Source organism: Triticum urartu, chromosome 6A (assembly GCF_056163025.1).
Source record: "Triticum urartu cultivar PI428250 chromosome 6A, HENAU_Tu73, whole genome shotgun sequence".
NCBI classification, from domain to species: Eukaryota; Viridiplantae; Streptophyta; class Magnoliopsida; order Poales; family Poaceae; genus Triticum; species Triticum urartu.
In genome coordinates, this window is record NC_141878.1 from 56,165,028 (window position 1) to 56,181,131 (window position 16,104).

Genomic DNA, 16,104 nt, shown 5'->3' on the forward strand with positions numbered 1-16,104 from the left:
AACCGTGCCGCCATGCCCCCGCAGGCGCCATCCCGGGCACCCGCACCCCCCCTCCTGCGCGCCTGTACCTCACGACGAGGTAGGCCACCCCGACCTCGCCATGGGCGGCAAAGCGCCCCTGATGCCCACCTTTCTCTTCCCTATGGTACCTCGCCCCGCTCCACCTTCATCGCGCAGCAAGAGCACCCCAGCTCCAACTTCCTCCTCCCTCCGCCGCCCAGGACCCACCCTGCCCCAGCAGTCACTTCCTGCCCGACGCCTCAGCACCCCATCCTCTCATCCCCACCCCCATCGAGCCGCTACGATCCACGCCAAAGAGACCGGATGCACATCGCCTGCCTCCGGATCCAAATCAGGTGCTCCCACCCACTCCGCCATCGCCTCCCCCCAGCAGGGCCAGTCACCCCCGCGGCTCACTCCTCCCCTACCTGTAGTTCATGGCAGTCACCCCCACAGCTAACTCCTCCCCTACCTGCAGTTCACCGAATACCGCGCCAGTTGGCAGCCTCATCCCCACGCCACTAGATCACATCAAGGGGTGCTCCACTGGGCTTCTGCCGGTGAGGTGGTGGTAGGAGGTCCATCCACATCTGACGACCCTCCGACGACGGATCCAGGCGTCCTGAGGGATCTCGAACGGCCACACCCTCCCCCACGCGGCTCCATCTCGCCACAAGATCGCTGGCTAGGCATCAACGACCTCTAGAAAGAGACGACGAGGCCCCCGCTACGTGTCTACCTACAGTTCCTCTCACCCTCTCCATGCAGTGCACCCCGGGCGACCGCGCAGTTCATCAACATGGTACGTGCAGCTCCCTGACACCGATGAGAGCAAACCCCACCCCTATACATAACGGTCATGCACTACGCTCGTCGTGGCCGTGCAGTTCACCGGTGACTCCCGATGGAAGAGCAGCGACACCACCCCTCCACAGCGGCGGCATCATGGCCACATGCCTGAGCTCGGATTCAGAGCTTGGATCTATGGCCGTGCACTTTGGAGTTTTTACCCATTCCAGATATGTAGTGCAGTTTGGAGTTTTCTGTGTGTTAAGAAACTTCAGAAATTAAACTCTGACTAAGTTTCTCGAGTGCAAGTAATGTTATTACATTCAGCTTTGGTTATGCATTGGCAGTGCAGTTTATAGCTCATGGTGCTTCAGTGCTGAATTGGGCGTAGTGGACGGCAATGTATGTGTGTGTGTGAGTGTGTACCTATATGCCTGTATGGTGTCATTTTTTATAGATTTTTCTCCGTCACAGACATGTATGCCTGTATGTAATGCGCAGAGTACCAGGTCAACGGCAGATGTAGCCCATGCAGTTCGTATGGTTGTGTGCTGCGGTGAAAATATTTTTCTACTGCCTGATTTTTTTGTATGATTTTTTATCGAAGAGGTTCACTTTTGTCCCACGAAGAGGTTTTCTTTTATCAGTGCAGTGCACTACTCCCATGGTTCAGAGCAGACGACAATGATGTAAAAAAACATGCAACTCACTTCATTCAACATCGACGTTCACTTTGGATATATGTCGTGGTTCCCTTCCATCATTTCTGCGGTCCTTCTCAATCACAAAAACGTTAGAAAAAAAAGACAACAAAAACTCGAAGAAAATTTACGTCCAACAAAAGGAATTATGCAGCTCGCTTGCCCATCCGATGCAGTGCAGTTTTCATTCTGAAGCAGTGCGGTAGGCCGTGTGAAGTTGTTCATCCAATAAGTGCAAAAAACTTGTTATGGAAAGCGAAAAAATAATGTGGTTCACTTCTTGATAGTGTTGTGGTTCATTTACACCCGACGTGAAGTGCACTCTACTTTCTCGTCCTTGAAAAAATTACGTTTGAATAAAAGAAACCATGCAGTTCTGCTGCCCGTTTGATGTAGTGCGGTTTTTCGTCTGCGGTTTTCAGTCGGATGAAGTACCAACGTCGATTTGGGTGTCGCGAAAAACAGAGTGTCCGCATTTCAGTAAATTTAAAACTGCTCTTAAACCGTAAGGAATTAGAGAGAGTGTTCTACATGAAAAAAGTTGCGCCTCGTCGATATCTTTCCAACGGCATATCATTTGAATCATTTCAACGACCGGTTTGTAAAAATTTCGCGAAAAACGGCTGCTGCCACTTGTCGTCTGCCACATGATTTTCAAAATTAACTTAAAACTGTAAGGAATCTCAAAACTATTTTTACATGTGAAAGTTGCGCCTTGTCCATAACTTTCCAACGACATATTACACGCCTCGTTTCGACAAACAGTTAAAAAACTAGAGCGAAAACAGTACCGAAATTTGAAAAAATTTCAAAAAAACAGAATTCCGCGATTTAGTAAATTTGAAACTGCTCTTAAACCGTAATGAATTAGAGAAAGAAATAGATATGAAAAAGATGCGCCTCGACGATATCTATCCAACGGTGTATCATTTGCTTCATTCCGACAAGCGGTTTAGAAAAAAATGCGAAAAAACCCTCGCTGCCACTCGTTGTGGGCTGCCCCATTTTCAAAACTGCTCTTAAACCGTGAGAAATCTCGGAAAGTGTTCAACATGGAGAAGTTGTGCCTAATCCATAGCTTTTCAATGATATATTTCACGCCTCGTTCCGACAAACGGTTAAAAAACTAGAGAGAAAACAGTACCAGAAAAAACACTGCGTGCAGTTTTTTGCCACGGGAAGTTCACTCGCCTCAGTACTGCAGCACACTTAGTTCAAACAATGACGTGCACTTGCGTTGAGCGTGCAGTGCGGAAGTGTTATCAGAATAGTTATTCTGATAATATTATCAGAATAGACCGCCCGTATATATATATACACGTGTGAATTAATTAATGGTGGTTATGAGACATTCGATGATATATATATATATATATATATATATATATATATATATATTTATATATATATATTATGATCGATTCTACTAAAAATTCTATTTATATATATGCATAACGTGTACAATATGTAGTATCGTAAAATACCAGCAAACGAAAAATAATTAAATTGAAAACACAAAATTAAATGAAAAAGAAATCATAAATCCAAAACCCCCCAACCTTTTAATACCGGTTGGTGACACCAAACGGTACTAAAGGGCTCCCTGCCCCCGAAGCTGGCTCGTGCCCGTGGTTGCCCTTCAGCACCGGTTCGTGCTGAACCGGTACTAAAGGAGGAGGGCCTTTAGTGACTACACTTTAGCACCGGTTACCAAACCGGCACTAAAGGGCTTTACGAACCGGTGCTATTGCCCGGTTCTGCACTAGTGAACAAACACTCATGTTGGACTAGGACTTTAGCCCTCCTAGCCCCGGGCCTAGACCCACCCCTGGATCGAGATGTGGGGTTTGTGTCATGTCAGTCTAGGGTTCCACATGGTTTGATGTGACCAACTACGGTAGGACGTTTCCTAATTGTATTCGGACCTATGAATTTATGACGTGGATCCTAATTTTTGGGAGCGCAATTACAAATCCTCCCCGTTCCAAGTTTGAGGCGATGCTCGGCCAATGTTCAAAGAAGATTTTCTTCTAATTTTGCCTCATGTGGTGAACTGGTCGTGCCGAATTTCAGTGTACATTGCATGAGTTTCAGTACACTAAGGACAAGTGATTTTATGTCACCGCTTCGTGTTTTATGTGTTTGTTGTGAGCTTTTATGTAGAAATTACTTTGTTTGTATTTTAGATATCACAATTTCCAGCTCTCTTTTTTTTGAGGATATTTGCAGCTCTCTTAGTTTGTTTGGACTTTGGAGTAACTGTTTTTCATGGTTTACCGGTTTAATGAAATCTACATGATTCTCGTATGAAAAGTTATTTTTTCGTGGGAAGAAAATGTTAGTTAATCTACTCCATTTTGTTTTCTCCGCTTCTATTTAAAATACTTCTCACACGTGATGAACAAGTGGACGCAGTCGTCGCAAGAAACCAGCATGAACCGGCAAATCCAAAATTTTGGAGCTCCTTCCTGCCTCACTGGACGATGAAATTTGAGGGCCACGCCAGCGATCCGCGCCATCTCACCCGGGATCGAGATCTTGACCGTCCATTCCTATACGGATCCAACGGCGGCTGTACGCTCATCCATTGTTAAATTCCCCTTCCCCGACCCCGTCTCCCACCTACAGCAGCCGCCGCCACCGCCACCGCCACCGCCACTCCTCCGTTCCCAAATCGCACCAGCTCCTCCAAGCAACCAATCATGTCCGGCCGCGGCAAGGGCGGGAAGGGTCTGGGGAAGGGCGGGGCCAAGCGCCACCGGAAGGTGCTGCGGGACAACATCCAGGGCATCACCAAGCCGGCGATCCGGCGGCTGGCGCGGCGGGGCGGCGTGAAGCGCATCTCGGGGCTCATCTACGAGGAGACCCGCGGCGTGCTCAAGATCTTCCTCGAGAACGTCATCCGCGACGCCGTCACCTACACCGAGCACGCCCGCCGCAAGACCGTCACCGCCATGGACGTCGTCTACGCGCTCAAGCGACAGGGACGCACCCTCTACGGATTCGGCGGCTGATCTCTGTTCAGTCTCTGCAAAAAAGTGATGCCTGTGTCCCTGTGCTATATGGGTTTCTTCTGAGTGCGTGCGTTGTTGTTCCATCGGTGTGTAGTTACTGTAAGGCGATTGAATATGAATGGAATGGAATCAATGGAATCGGTGTTCTCGTGGCATTCTGCATCTCTATATGTTCTTCTCAGCAAGGAAACCGGTGCCCTGATTTTGGGAAAGAAAACTGATCTTGTAATTTGAGTATGGATGGAATGAAATCAGTGTTATATTCGGTTATGCAGAAACGCTCTCTGAAGTTAAGTTGCGTGGCTTTTTCATAAGTCATACTGATTTGTGTTCTAAAACTCTCGAGATGACAGAATTTTAGTTCAATCGAATGGTTAAAGAATTGCCAGTTGGTCAAGATCAAATTTGACAAACTTGTACTAATGTTTTTTTTAAATCTCCAGTGGGGAGGGCGGCGGTGCTCGCGGCCGGCTGGCGCTGCGCCCCCGTGGCCTGCGTCTGTGGTGCGCGCGTCGGCGCGTCGCCTCTTAGATCCGGCGGGGGTGGCCCTGCCCGCGGTGCCTCCATCGGCGCGTGTGGCGTGGGGTGAGTCCCTCCGGCCGCGAGGGCGGCGTCTTGTTGCGGCGGGGTCATCTACCTCGGCTGTGGACGGCGGTGGCGGGCCTGGGTGTGCGTTGCCATCGGCGGCGGATCTGGCGGTCCTTGCTCTCTCCCGCGAGCTGGGACTCGGAATGGGGGCGGGTGAGCGCGTCGGGGTTCTACGCATGTGGTGTGCGGAGGGCTCGGCGTGCAGCATGTGCGGTTCTCTCTCCTGATCTGGAAGCTTCGCATGGCGCGACAGTCTCTGCTCGTGGGCTGGCAGCGAGTGCTTCATCTGCTTGTGTGGATTTGGCTTGGGGGGGACTAGCAGGCTACAGGTTTTGGGGTTGCGCACATTGCCGGCTAATGCCGGGCTCCGATTTCGGTCGTGGCCAATGACGGCGGTGCCTGTGGACACCGTATCCTTGTTGAAGGCGTCGTGATGCGGTGCTCGTCTCCCCTCCTGTCTGCTCCAGACGAAACTTTGGATCCCGGTCTCCCGGATCAGGCGATGGTGGCGCTCAAACGTCACATCCCTTCATGGGCTTCGTCTTTGAGCTGGCCTTGCTAGGGTGACCAGTGGCTTGAGGTGGTTCCGTTGGTGGTTCGTGGGGGAGATGGTGGCGGAGAAATGGTGCTCTGTCTTCGTGATCTTGGCTCGGCCATGCCCTGAAGTGGGGTTGATTCTTTCGTCGGAAGCCGGGTTAGCGAGGTGTGGTCCTATATTGGATTTCCTCGTTCTTACCTCTCCCCTTTCGGGGGGTTGTTGGGTGGCGACCAGACGGCCAATGCTCAAGGCGCTTCGCCTTGTTTGGTCAGATGAAGATGAAAGTTGGCGCCCCCCTTCAGGCTAGCTATGCTGATAAGTTTGAGGTGGTGGTGGTGGTGCGGCCGGTTTGGGGTCGACGGTGGCTGGAGCCCCTCTTTGGCGGTGTTCTTCTTGTGTTCTTGCTCCTGCGCTCTTTGGTGAGTCTCTGCTTGGCGATGTCAAGCGACTTTGTTGGTGGCACACAGGTGTCGTGGCGTCGTCTCGGCTTCGCGTGACCGTTCGAATGCACCCCCGACGCAGGTGGTGTCGTGGCGCTGTGCAGTCTTGGTTGCGTGATGCCTTCGATTGTGTCGATGGTACAGTGTCATGGGTTTGTCTGCTTGGTGATGCCGACTTTGCCTGCGGTACACAGGCGCCGTGGCGTCGTCTCGGCCTCGCGTGACCGTTCGAATGCACCCCCGACGCAGGTGGTGTCGTGGCGTTGTGCGTTCTTGGTTGAGTGATGCCTGCGATTGCGTCGATGGTGCAGTGCCATGGCTTGTTCCCGGCTGGCCAATGCCGTTCGATCTCGCTGGGGGTGCTTTGTGTTGTGTCGGGGCGTGTTTTCCCTCTTTGTTCTCCCTTGTTTATTTGTTGTGTTCTTTGCTTTACCTCTTCTCTCTTGTGCCCCCCGTAATTCTGGTTCACTTGAACCCATCCTACAAAAGGCTGTGAAGTCTTATAGGCAATTTGAATACAATTCAAGTGGGGGAGTTTTCTCCCTCCCCGGTGACCTTCAAAAAAAAAATCTCACAATCATCTTGTGCTACTGCCAGCTGCTATTTTTTGCTACCGGTACATGTTTAATGTTTACCTCCTCTTTTTTTTCGAGTTGGTGTTTTCCTCTTCTCCGACGAGGTGTAGCCAAGGCTTCCATGGGTTGGCTAAAATTTGAGTTTCAATCCTCTTAAGATTGATCTTAAATGGATTTTTTCACTTCCTCACAAAATAGACAATTAGATTTTGATTCAGGCAAGGATAGTCCAAATTAAAGTTATTATTTTGGATACGGCTCTACTTCATCCGTTGGGGTTTATTAGACCCCCTCTTATTTTTTGTCAAGCTCTACTTCATCCGTTGGGGTTTATTAGACCCCCTCTTATTTTTTGTCAATTTTTGACCATTTACTAGACTAACAAAATCCAAAATACATTCTACAAAAGGTATTTTATTGGATTTGTATTGGAATAAAGAGATTTCTAATGACATAATTTTTGCCAGATAATTTTATTAATTAAATATATGGTCAAACTTTAGCAAAATAAAGAGGAGGCCTAATAAACCCGGGCGAGGTAGTACCTCTTAAGACATAAAGTACCTGGATTAATCCGGGTCGATGCAGAGAGGGCCTTTTTCCCTTTTCAAATAAAAATATCGACGGAAAAAAAGACAATGCTTTTTGTCTATTATGAACTGAACACGTAAATCATACGGGAAACAAAATGGTATTATTGGTTTAATAAAATCTGAATACCTATAATAAAATTTACCTTAAACAGAAAAGTTTTGTACAGAAAAGTTTATGCTCAGAGTCTATGGATCATGTTAATGCTCAACTTAGTTCATGTATGCAGAAGATATGTTCACGCGGCTTCGGAAATTCGTCTCCTGAAATTAAAATGTACCAGCAGTCACAACAATAGCATTTCTCTTCGAATTTAGTAGCAGCAAACGAACGATCAGAGAGACAGAAAGATGCGTTGCACATGTCCGTCCATGCTGAAACAACGACCTTGTGTTGTCACATAACAAACACACACAAAGCAGCAAAAGAAAAGCACGACTTACGGCCAACTAGACCATCGAGACCCCGATTGATTCTCTACTCTATTATTACGGGACACACAGGAACAAGCACTGACGAACAGATCTAGGCTACCGGCACGGGATGATCTAGCAACCGTAGGTAGCATCGAGCAGGGCAAAGCTAGCAGACCCTCTTGCAGAAGCACTTGCGCGCGAAGGAGTCGAGCTTGCACTCGCCGCCGGGGAAGTTCTCGGTGCGGCAGATGCTGGCGCAGTTGCTGCTGCTGAGGCACGCGCCCTTGAACTTGTGGCTCTTGGACAGGCAGTCCCGCGCCTCCGCCACCTTCCTCGTCGGCGCCCCCATCTCTGCATGCAGTGCACATGAATGAATAAAACCACGGTGACAAATTAAGCATCGTTGATGGGAAGAGTGGGGTTGGGCGGGACGTGCCTGTGGCGACGAGGAGGACCAGAAGGAGGAGGGCGGATGCGGCCATGCGACCAGAGAGCGCCATCGATCTGCTTCTGCTAGCCTAGCCTGCTGCGGGGGACTCTGTGTAAAGAGCTAGCGAAGCGAATGGAGGAGAATGGACACAAGTAAGATGCAGAGAATGGGCTGGGCTGGCGTGGTTTATATAGTAGGCGGAGCAGAGCGACGTGGGTTAGATTAGTGTGGGTGTTTAAGTCGTGGGCTTAGCAGCATTCACAGGAGCAGAGAGTGGCCTCACGGGCTGGATTAACTTAGGGCCTATTTGATTCCAATAAGTCACTTAACTTATAAGTCAGGTGACTTAAAACCAGTGACTTATAAGTCATGCCTGTTTAATTGTCGCCTGACTTATAAGTCACCTGAGCACATTTTTTTTTTAATGTAAAGATGATGGACCCATGCAAAAGAGGGTGACTTATAAGTTTTAAGTTGGGATAGAGCAACTTATGACTTATAAGTTGGGGTGACTTATAGGTTAGGTCTGTTTAGCAAAATAAGTCATTTTTTGCACTTTTCGATTTAAAAGTTGATGACTTATTTAGAACCAAACAGGACCTTACTGATGCTCACACTCCACATCGGTATCTCACGGGCTACTCAGGCAGGCCAGAGCATGCAGTGCCCTGCTGAAGGAATTTCCCGTCTAAACTGGTGGCTGTGGAGTGGCCATCAAGGTCGGACGCAAAACTCATGATCACGAGCCTGTCATATGCTGGAATGATTGCTTTCTCCCAACTTTTTCCCTGACTGCCTAGTCATTTCAGTACCTACACATGCCGATCGGCGAGACGACGAGGACACGTGGATCTCGTGGATCACGAGGTCGATCAGCGAGACGTGGGGTTGTTTGGTTCTATGACTAGCATTGCCATACCTTATCATATATTTTTGTCAAGCTTGCCTAAAGTTAGTTCATCAAAATGAGAGCCACAAGTTAGCAAGCCTAAAGGAATCTTATCACATTTTTATGTGTATACCATGTGAAATCCAAAAATAGCTTGCGTAAAGTGTGGCATAAACCAAACACTCACCTAAGTTAGTCAAACTTGCCTAACCTTAATTATGGCAATCTTTGGTTAAGTTAGTCACAAACCAAACAGCCCCGTGATGTTCCTAGTGTCAGCTCTTCAACCTTCTGGCCAAATCCGGACAATCAAGTTTCGCCATCAGTTAAGCCAACCAAGCACACGTTCATTTCGAGTCTTATCATGAGATGCAATATACTCCCTTAACTAAAATCACGATAAATAATTTGGAACGGAGGGAGTAGTCGAGACTGTACGTAAACACATTAAAAACATTAACGTGCGCAGATGGGGCACCCTCTCGCGGTGTACACATCGACAGGGCGTGTACTGTTAGCATTGGCCAATGAGAGCAGCGGGTTGTGTCCAGATGAGCACCTGTCTTCGGCCAATGGGAGTGGCGGATTAGGAAGCGATGGGCATCCATTGAAAGGGCGAGAGCGACACGTTTTGCTTGTGGCTGAGTGTCTGCAGGTGGTCCCAGGTTTATTCGCGGGTCTACTGTCAGTGGTGTGAGCTGTTTTGTGTGGTGAAAAAATGAGGTGGGGATCTTACCGTCCTGAGATAACACCTCCACCGGGTAAAAATATCGCCTCCGCTGCTTTTCCTCTACGACCACCGCACGCAATCTCCCCTCCTCCTACTCGCTCTCGCCGCGCCGCTCCACCTATCCGCTCTCCTTCGTTTATGTGCGACGGCGGCGGCTGATTGATGTGGGACGTGGCGGTAGCGACGACGGCCTCAAGCAGGGATATGAGGATGAAGGAATATTGTCCAAGATCCCTGAGGAGCACGAGGTGGGGAGCCAGAATAGATCGGCGCCAGGGCTTGAGGACCATGCCGTCATCACGGCGAGCCCAAGCCAGCATCCTATTGGGCTTTCTGACGCGGTTCAGCATCATGGTGGCGCGGAGTAAGGCCTTCTTTGACTCCAGGTCGGCCGCAAACACGACATCCAGATGAAGCCCGGCTGTTCAGGCATCTGGATCGGCCGCTGCTCCCTCGCTGACTACGACGACGGGCTCATCAACATCACACACCAGAGCACCGTCATCATCGTATCTAGGTTGTTCCCTTTTCTTTTTTTGTCTAACTAATAAAAGCCTCACATATTTGGTTCCTCTCAACAAACCTCGCTGGTTACATTGAAAAACTGATGTGCTGATGATAAACCGTTGTCCGTGTGTATTTGGTCTATTTCCTTTCCATACCCATGGTTTTCATGCTGATTTGTGTTTTCCGCCTTCTATTCAAGTTATGGCTCATGTTGTTGTGTAGTATTTGGCTGCAGATCATCGATACTACCTCGTCGAAGTCACACGGGACCCAGTGCTTCACACTACCTCCAAAGCATTCGAAGCAGGTGTCCGCGTACATGGTATAATTGTCACCTGCACATATATCACCATACATTCAAATGAAGAACGAAAGCGTCTAAAAGATTCTGAAGCTTCATTCTGGAATTACATGAATCTGGGGCTGACTGAGGGAGATCAAAATGGTACTAGATGGTAACATTAGGTTGTATGCCTGCAGTGATGGTTAATCAAGATCGATCAAAGGCTATGTTCAGGTAGATAAATTGATCTTTACCATGCCGTATCAGTTCATCTATTAAGTTGTTGTAGTACTCCAAGCCCTACACTGTCAGCGTGACATTGAGTACCATGAATTTTCAGAGATGCACTACTGTACTGGACAATGTGCTTTCTCATCAATTTATAATAATTAAGAGGCCTGTGACATGTGTTTTAGTTTCTAATAGAAACACAAAATATGTCTATTTCACTTTTTAGACAAATTTTTTTATTGTGTGAAATGCACAAAGCAAATGCATTATGACCCGATGTTTTAATTTATAGGAACATGTATAAATTGTGAGTTGCTTTTGGTATTCTTACATGGTTACCGATTTAGTTATCAGGCAAGATTTCTTGCGTTTTGTGCCTTTGTGTTTTCTCGTTCAAACTTTAATGATGGCTTGGAAATTCCTGGTAACTTTGGTTAACAATGAGGGTACAATCGACTACAATTAATTTGCTTTTCTATTGCCGGGTAACCTTATGTCATCATTTTCTGACTATTTTTTTGCTGATAGTATCTGGTCCAGAGCCGATGGAGACAAGCAACATCATGATGCTGCTATATCTTAGTGGTCTTTATTTCACAAATAGTGATCTACTTCTTATCTGTTCTAGGTGTCGTTGTCGTGACTTGCTTGGCATTACTCTGATATCCGTTAGGCAGTGGTAACCTTCTTTTGATGGTTGTAGACACACATCTTCAGTCACACGTACACCATATGAGGTATTGAATAACCTATCCTCTCATTTTTATCGTCATTGCCATAACTTTTACCGGCTTCTCATCAAAGTTCTTGCCTCTGAGCCCACTCTCTGCCATGGTGTGCTGATCTGCTCGTTTTACATTATGTGTTTGTTTGTCTGTTTGTGTGAACTTTCAGTTTTCCAGAAGTTTTTGTTAAAGCATGCCACTTCTATCTTTGTATATACTATAAGCTAAACTCAAGTAGAAGTAGTATTATCCAGTTATCTATTTGCAATTCAATTATTTAGTTATTTTAGGAGCATTATTTCATTGATTTAATGAATTTTTTAGCACTCAAAACAGCAGGAGAGGCTCCCGCTGCTATGTTTTAAATTTTTGAGAAATAATTACATAATGCCTGTATGCCCACCAATTGGTGGCAGAAATGGTCTTTTTTGTTGCGAAAGGGCAGAAAGGGATTTACAAATAAAACAAGGCCAAGTATACAAAAAATATACAAGGGTAAGCAAGACTACAAATAGGAATGTAAGCTTGAAGTGATGTGATCAGGTCTTGAAGGTGTTCTTGATTTTCAGTTCTGGCCTTGAACTTCAGAATCCCTAGGTCTGATGTTAGTGCTCTCTTCCAACTGAGCAATGTAAGCGCCACCCCCTCGAAGTGACATCTGTTTCTTTGCTTCCATATGTTCATTGATTTTTGTTGATTTAATGACTTTGTACCTTGTTGGCACATTTGCAGATGCAGAGCCTCTGGTACGCGGCTCTGTCGCCGCCACCTGCTACTTTAAGTCGGCCAACGGCCTCGCTGGAAACTGGGGCTTATCCATATCCCGACTCAATCTCCGCGTCGCCCTCCTCGCTGGTATGCATGCATCTCATTCAGTCTGTTCGTTGTACAACTTGTAGTCTCCTCAATCCAGAAGTAGGAATTCACAGAAAAAAATGCTTATCTGAATTCAGGTGTACAGCCATATATTGTTGTGGATTTTAGGTTGGATGCTCACATAAGAGGTGATCTGATTTTGCTATCGCTCGTCTCTCCTTGTAGATTTTTGCTCATGCTCGGATGTGTCCAAGTGTTGATTTTTGTTCATGTGTGGAAGCTGGACTATGTCTATATGTACATTTTTGTTCATGCAAGAATTTTTTATTTGCTCATTGCATCATGTTATTATCATGTGTAGCTCGTCATTTACCCAAAATATTGTTCTTCCATTTGGGCAAGCTTTAGTTGCGGATGCATCTTTGCGTGCTTGTTCTGCTTGAGCCCGCCGCCTCGCCGTGAAGCCCTCTGCTGCAGCCTCTCACTTCACTGTCGACGACACTCTGCTTCAACCCGTCTCTGTCCAGTACCGGACAAACCTGTTGTAAAGGTCATTATTTTGTGCATCTTTTGCTTCATCAACTAGGGTTGAAAGGACTAAAATTATTCAATTTTGTTACTATATATCTGGTCATAGATATTATAACTACTAAATAGTATGACATCCTTTTAAGAAACAATTTTTTATTTCTGTTTGACATTGATGTTCTTGTGATTTGCTTTCCAGGTTATTTTTCTTAAGAACTTATTGGTTTACCTATTCGAGATTTGTTTCATCATGTTTTTATACCCTGTCATCAGGATTTTCATTTGTTCTTCTGCCATACCATCTATGTTTGCTCTTTTTTTAACCTCATGTCAGTTTCTTTTCTCATAAGAGATCATATTGCAGTTCTATTTTCATATTAGTGAAAAGTTTTGCTGCTAACAAGTTATTTGGGTGCCGAACTTTTTACTAATGAAAAGCTTGGTAAGAATAGATTATTGATTTTTTATCCCTTAAATTTGACCATTCTCAGGAATAGATTGGTGTACCAACTTATTAACATTGCCTTCCTCCTTGAACTTGCTACAACTCAGAATGGTTATGTGAATGTGTTTCATACCACAGTTTCTGAGCTTTCTTCTTTCTTACAATGTCAAGTACATCTTCACGAGACCACTCCCTGAATTTATTTGTTTTTCTGTTATTGTTCTTTCTATTATTTCAAATCTTGGTAACAGAAAGAAACAGATGATTTCACTCTGCAATAGACACCTGCTTAATAAGTAACAATGCACACAACACCAACCTCGATGAGTGCCCAATCTGCTTCTCGGTCGGCCCCCATTCCCTGAGTTGTACCCCCCCCCCCGCGCGCGCGCCTTGATTGCAGTCTAGTGTTGCGCCAATTGTAAGTCTCATTGTTGGTCAAGGATACATGGTTGTTCTAATTGCACATGCATCTTCAACGTTACCCTGGTTATCGTTGTTTTTAGAAGCGGGAATTGGTTTAACAATTTACTCTCTTTTGAGAAAATCGCTAGTTGCAGAACATTTTATTTCTGTATCATGTACTGTTTGGCATTTTCCATTTAAAATGGAAGGATTACCTCCTACACTGCAGGTTATCTTATTTGTTCTTAGTTATTTGTTTCCAGTAAGCATGAATTGAATGATCACGTAAGCGATACCACTTGATATTGTTCAAAAAATGAAAGTATGCCCTGACTGAAGATTTTAGCTTTCTTTTTCTTCAGAAGATAGAAGGTTTCTGGCTTGTTAACAACAATATAAGTTCTATGATCTGCTACCCTTGTATATTTTGTCTTTGGTTAGACCAGAAGTTATTGACCTTGGTCAGTAGATCACTCTTAAGTTTCAGTTGTGGATGAAATGCTTCTTTCTAGATGTTTAGTCCATCAAGTACTATGAATCATTTGGTTTCCATTCATGTTTTTTCAGACACTTGAGATGGAGGCCTGATTGTTGCAGTTTCAATAGCTCAGGGAGCACCTCCTCGCTGGCAACCCCTTCGTCACCAAGCTTGTCGTGGAGTGCGTCGTGGGGTCATCGCCAATGTCTTCTTTATTTTGAGAAGCATCATTCACCGCCTCTAGACAGGATCGTCGGCGACCGCCACTGCCGCGCGTGGGAGCCATGAACTCTGCCTTACCATACAAGGAATTGTGCCTCCACTTTTGGACAATGTGCGATATGTATACCATTACCAAAACTGCTTACCCTTCCTTTTGAACCAGCTAGCATATATGTAATGCATAGTTTAACCAACTATGCAGCTGATTGCTACTTCTCCAAATGAAACCTGCTTTCAACTCTAATGATCTGGATTACCACTCAAGGGATTTGGCATGCTTTATGGTCATTGGTTAACAAGGTTCTCAGTTGTACATGCATGTGTGGCAGTAGAAAAAGAAAGAAGCAGCCGAAGGGGTGCCTCCTACCTAGCACCGCCCAGCTTTCTCCTAAGCGGTGCCACCGGGTGGCGCCCCAACTACTAGTATAATAACTACTGCTCCATGACCTTTCATCAAGAGGACGTGCCACTCTAAGGGCCTCTCAGGTCATAGGATTGGAGAACTACATGACTAGATAATATCTCACATGCCGCTGTGGAAATTGGTTGCAATATATTACTTCATAAGATTTGATTGTGTGAAATTTGAGGATGAGAATGAAGACAAAATACATTTGATGTATTGTATTTGATTATTATATAGCTGTAAAATATCTATTGAATATAGAAGCTGTGTTTTTCATGCATGTTGAGAGGAAAAAAAATAGTGGGGCTGACGAAGTGCGATGTGTCATGTTGAGAGAAATAGTATAAGTAACATTTTCCATTGATGTTTTGAGAGAAATAAAAATAGTGGTATGGATGAGGCGGCATGTGTGCATGTTGAGATAAATAGAAGTAGTGGGATCATCTACTTAAGCATTTAAAATTTGGATGACGGAGTGGTCAATAACATATGAAAGATAAATGAATTCTAACAAGAGGTTTGAGTGGAGGGAATTGTTCCTCCAGAATAGAGTGCAGATGAATCATAAGGAAAACTTCGCAAGGAGATGCAAGCACTGACGGGTGTACTACAACCGTCGGTGTTGCAAGCAGTGATGACGGAGCTGCAACCGTCAATGATCGTGTTGCACACAAGTTTGCAAGACGAGCAAGGTCATTGATGCCATGAGCGATGCTACGAGGTTGTTTGACAACCAACCATCCATGTTGCGAGGTGCTGGGGCGACGAGTTGGCAATGTTATGACCAACTTAGGGAATGAGATAGTAGGAGGAGGCGCAGGAGAGATGAGAGAGAAAGGGGCGTTCTCTCTCTCTCTCTCATGCATGTTGGCGAAGGGGGACCAACAGTTGTCAATGTGTATATGGAGCTGCGTGGGAGGTGATCAATTGGGGCCTTCCATCGGTGGGCCGACGCCTAGCATCCTCCTACATATATTGTCGGAGTAAATGACCACGGGTAGCCTCATCAGCTCCCCATGGTATTTCAAGACATTGGGGCCGACTGCATCCCTCACATCTCCCGAATGAACGACTGTTCCCTTGAGACAGCTGGTCCAAGCGGCCGGCTGCTAGAAGGCGGCAGGATACCAGAAGGCGGCTACGAGGCGGCCGGCTTCCAGCAGGCGGCCCCTCGTGCCCTCAAAGTTCGCACCTACATCACTATGACAGGACGGGGCGTGGCTACAATGCGGCCTGCCACCCCCGAATCCTGGACTAAGCGCGGCTATAGTAAGGGCGTACCTGGTGGATGCCCCACCCAGCGGGGTACTGTAGCCACGCTGCTCGTGACATCACCTATTGCCTAGGGAGCTATGCT

The 16,104-nt window shown here is 46.4% G+C and overlaps 3 protein-coding genes across 18 annotated transcripts; 2 read left to right on the forward strand and 1 right to left on the reverse strand.

Moving 5' to 3' along the window:
* The first annotated feature begins 4,101 nt into the window (after positions 1–4,101).
* On the forward strand, positions 4,102–4,659 carry LOC125516529 (histone H4). The gene has a single exon (XM_048681945.2). It carries the CDS (start codon positions 4,193–4,195, stop codon positions 4,502–4,504), a length of 312 nt encoding a protein of 103 aa, XP_048537902.2. The 5' UTR covers positions 4,102–4,192; the 3' UTR covers positions 4,505–4,659.
* A 2,918-nt stretch (positions 4,660–7,577) lies between these two features.
* Positions 7,578–8,237, reverse strand: LOC125514023 (defensin-like protein CAL1). The gene is made up of 2 exons (XM_048679270.2): positions 8,089–8,237; positions 7,578–8,003 (listed from the first exon to the last, which is right to left on the reverse strand). The coding sequence occupies exons 1-2, from the start codon at positions 8,150–8,152 to the stop codon at positions 7,819–7,821; spliced, it is 249 nt and encodes an 82-aa protein (XP_048535227.1). The 5' UTR covers positions 8,153–8,237; the 3' UTR covers positions 7,578–7,818.
* A 1,508-nt stretch (positions 8,238–9,745) lies between these two features.
* LOC125516528 (uncharacterized) lies at positions 9,746–14,605 on the forward strand. Of its 16 annotated transcripts, none has more exons than XR_015609546.1 (8): positions 9,747–10,218; positions 10,444–10,725; positions 11,351–11,459; positions 11,864–11,942; positions 12,017–12,078; positions 12,180–12,302; positions 12,401–12,813; positions 14,209–14,605. XR_015609546.1 is itself a non-coding variant. In XM_087531307.1 (8 exons), the coding sequence occupies exons 4-8, from the start codon at positions 11,843–11,845 to the stop codon at positions 14,227–14,229; spliced, it is 495 nt and encodes a 164-aa protein (XP_087387433.1). In that variant the 5' UTR covers positions 9,748–10,218; positions 10,444–10,725; positions 11,351–11,459; positions 11,784–11,842; the 3' UTR covers positions 14,230–14,605. The 16 variants fall into 16 exon arrangements, 6 of the variants coding, with proteins under 6 accessions (XP_087387432.1, XP_087387433.1, XP_087387435.1 ...); XR_015609538.1 differs by having other exon boundaries at positions 9,748–10,218; positions 11,351–11,942; positions 12,401–12,451; positions 12,625–12,813; XR_015609539.1 differs by having other exon boundaries at positions 9,748–10,218; positions 11,351–11,942; positions 12,401–12,451; positions 12,672–12,813.
* Positions 14,606–16,104: the final 1,499 nt, after the last annotated feature.

What these genes read in the sequence shown, in the direction of transcription:
- LOC125514023 (XM_048679270.2), bottom strand. Translation starts at nt 8,152, where the DNA reads ATGGCGCTCTCTGGTCGCATGGCCGCATCCGCCCTCCTCCTTCTGGTC. An exon ending in GGTCCTCCTCGTCGCCACAG is followed by an intron (nt 8,004 to 8,088) that starts GCACGTCCCGCC and finishes CACTGCATGCAG; the next exon opens with AGATGGGGGCGCCGACGAGG.
- LOC125516528 (XM_087531306.1), top strand. Translation starts at nt 11,843, where the DNA reads ATGCCCACCAATTGGTGGCAGAAATGGTCTTTTTTGTTGCGAAAGGGC. An exon ending in TATACAAAAAATATACAAGG is followed by an intron (nt 11,943 to 12,016) that starts GTAAGCAAGACT and finishes CTTGATTTTCAG; the next exon opens with TTCTGGCCTTGAACTTCAGA. An exon ending in CTCTCTTCCAACTGAGCAAT is followed by an intron (nt 12,079 to 12,179) that starts GTAAGCGCCACC and finishes GCACATTTGCAG; the next exon opens with ATGCAGAGCCTCTGGTACGC.
- LOC125516529 (XM_048681945.2), top strand. Translation starts at nt 4,193, where the DNA reads ATGTCCGGCCGCGGCAAGGGCGGGAAGGGTCTGGGGAAGGGCGGGGCC.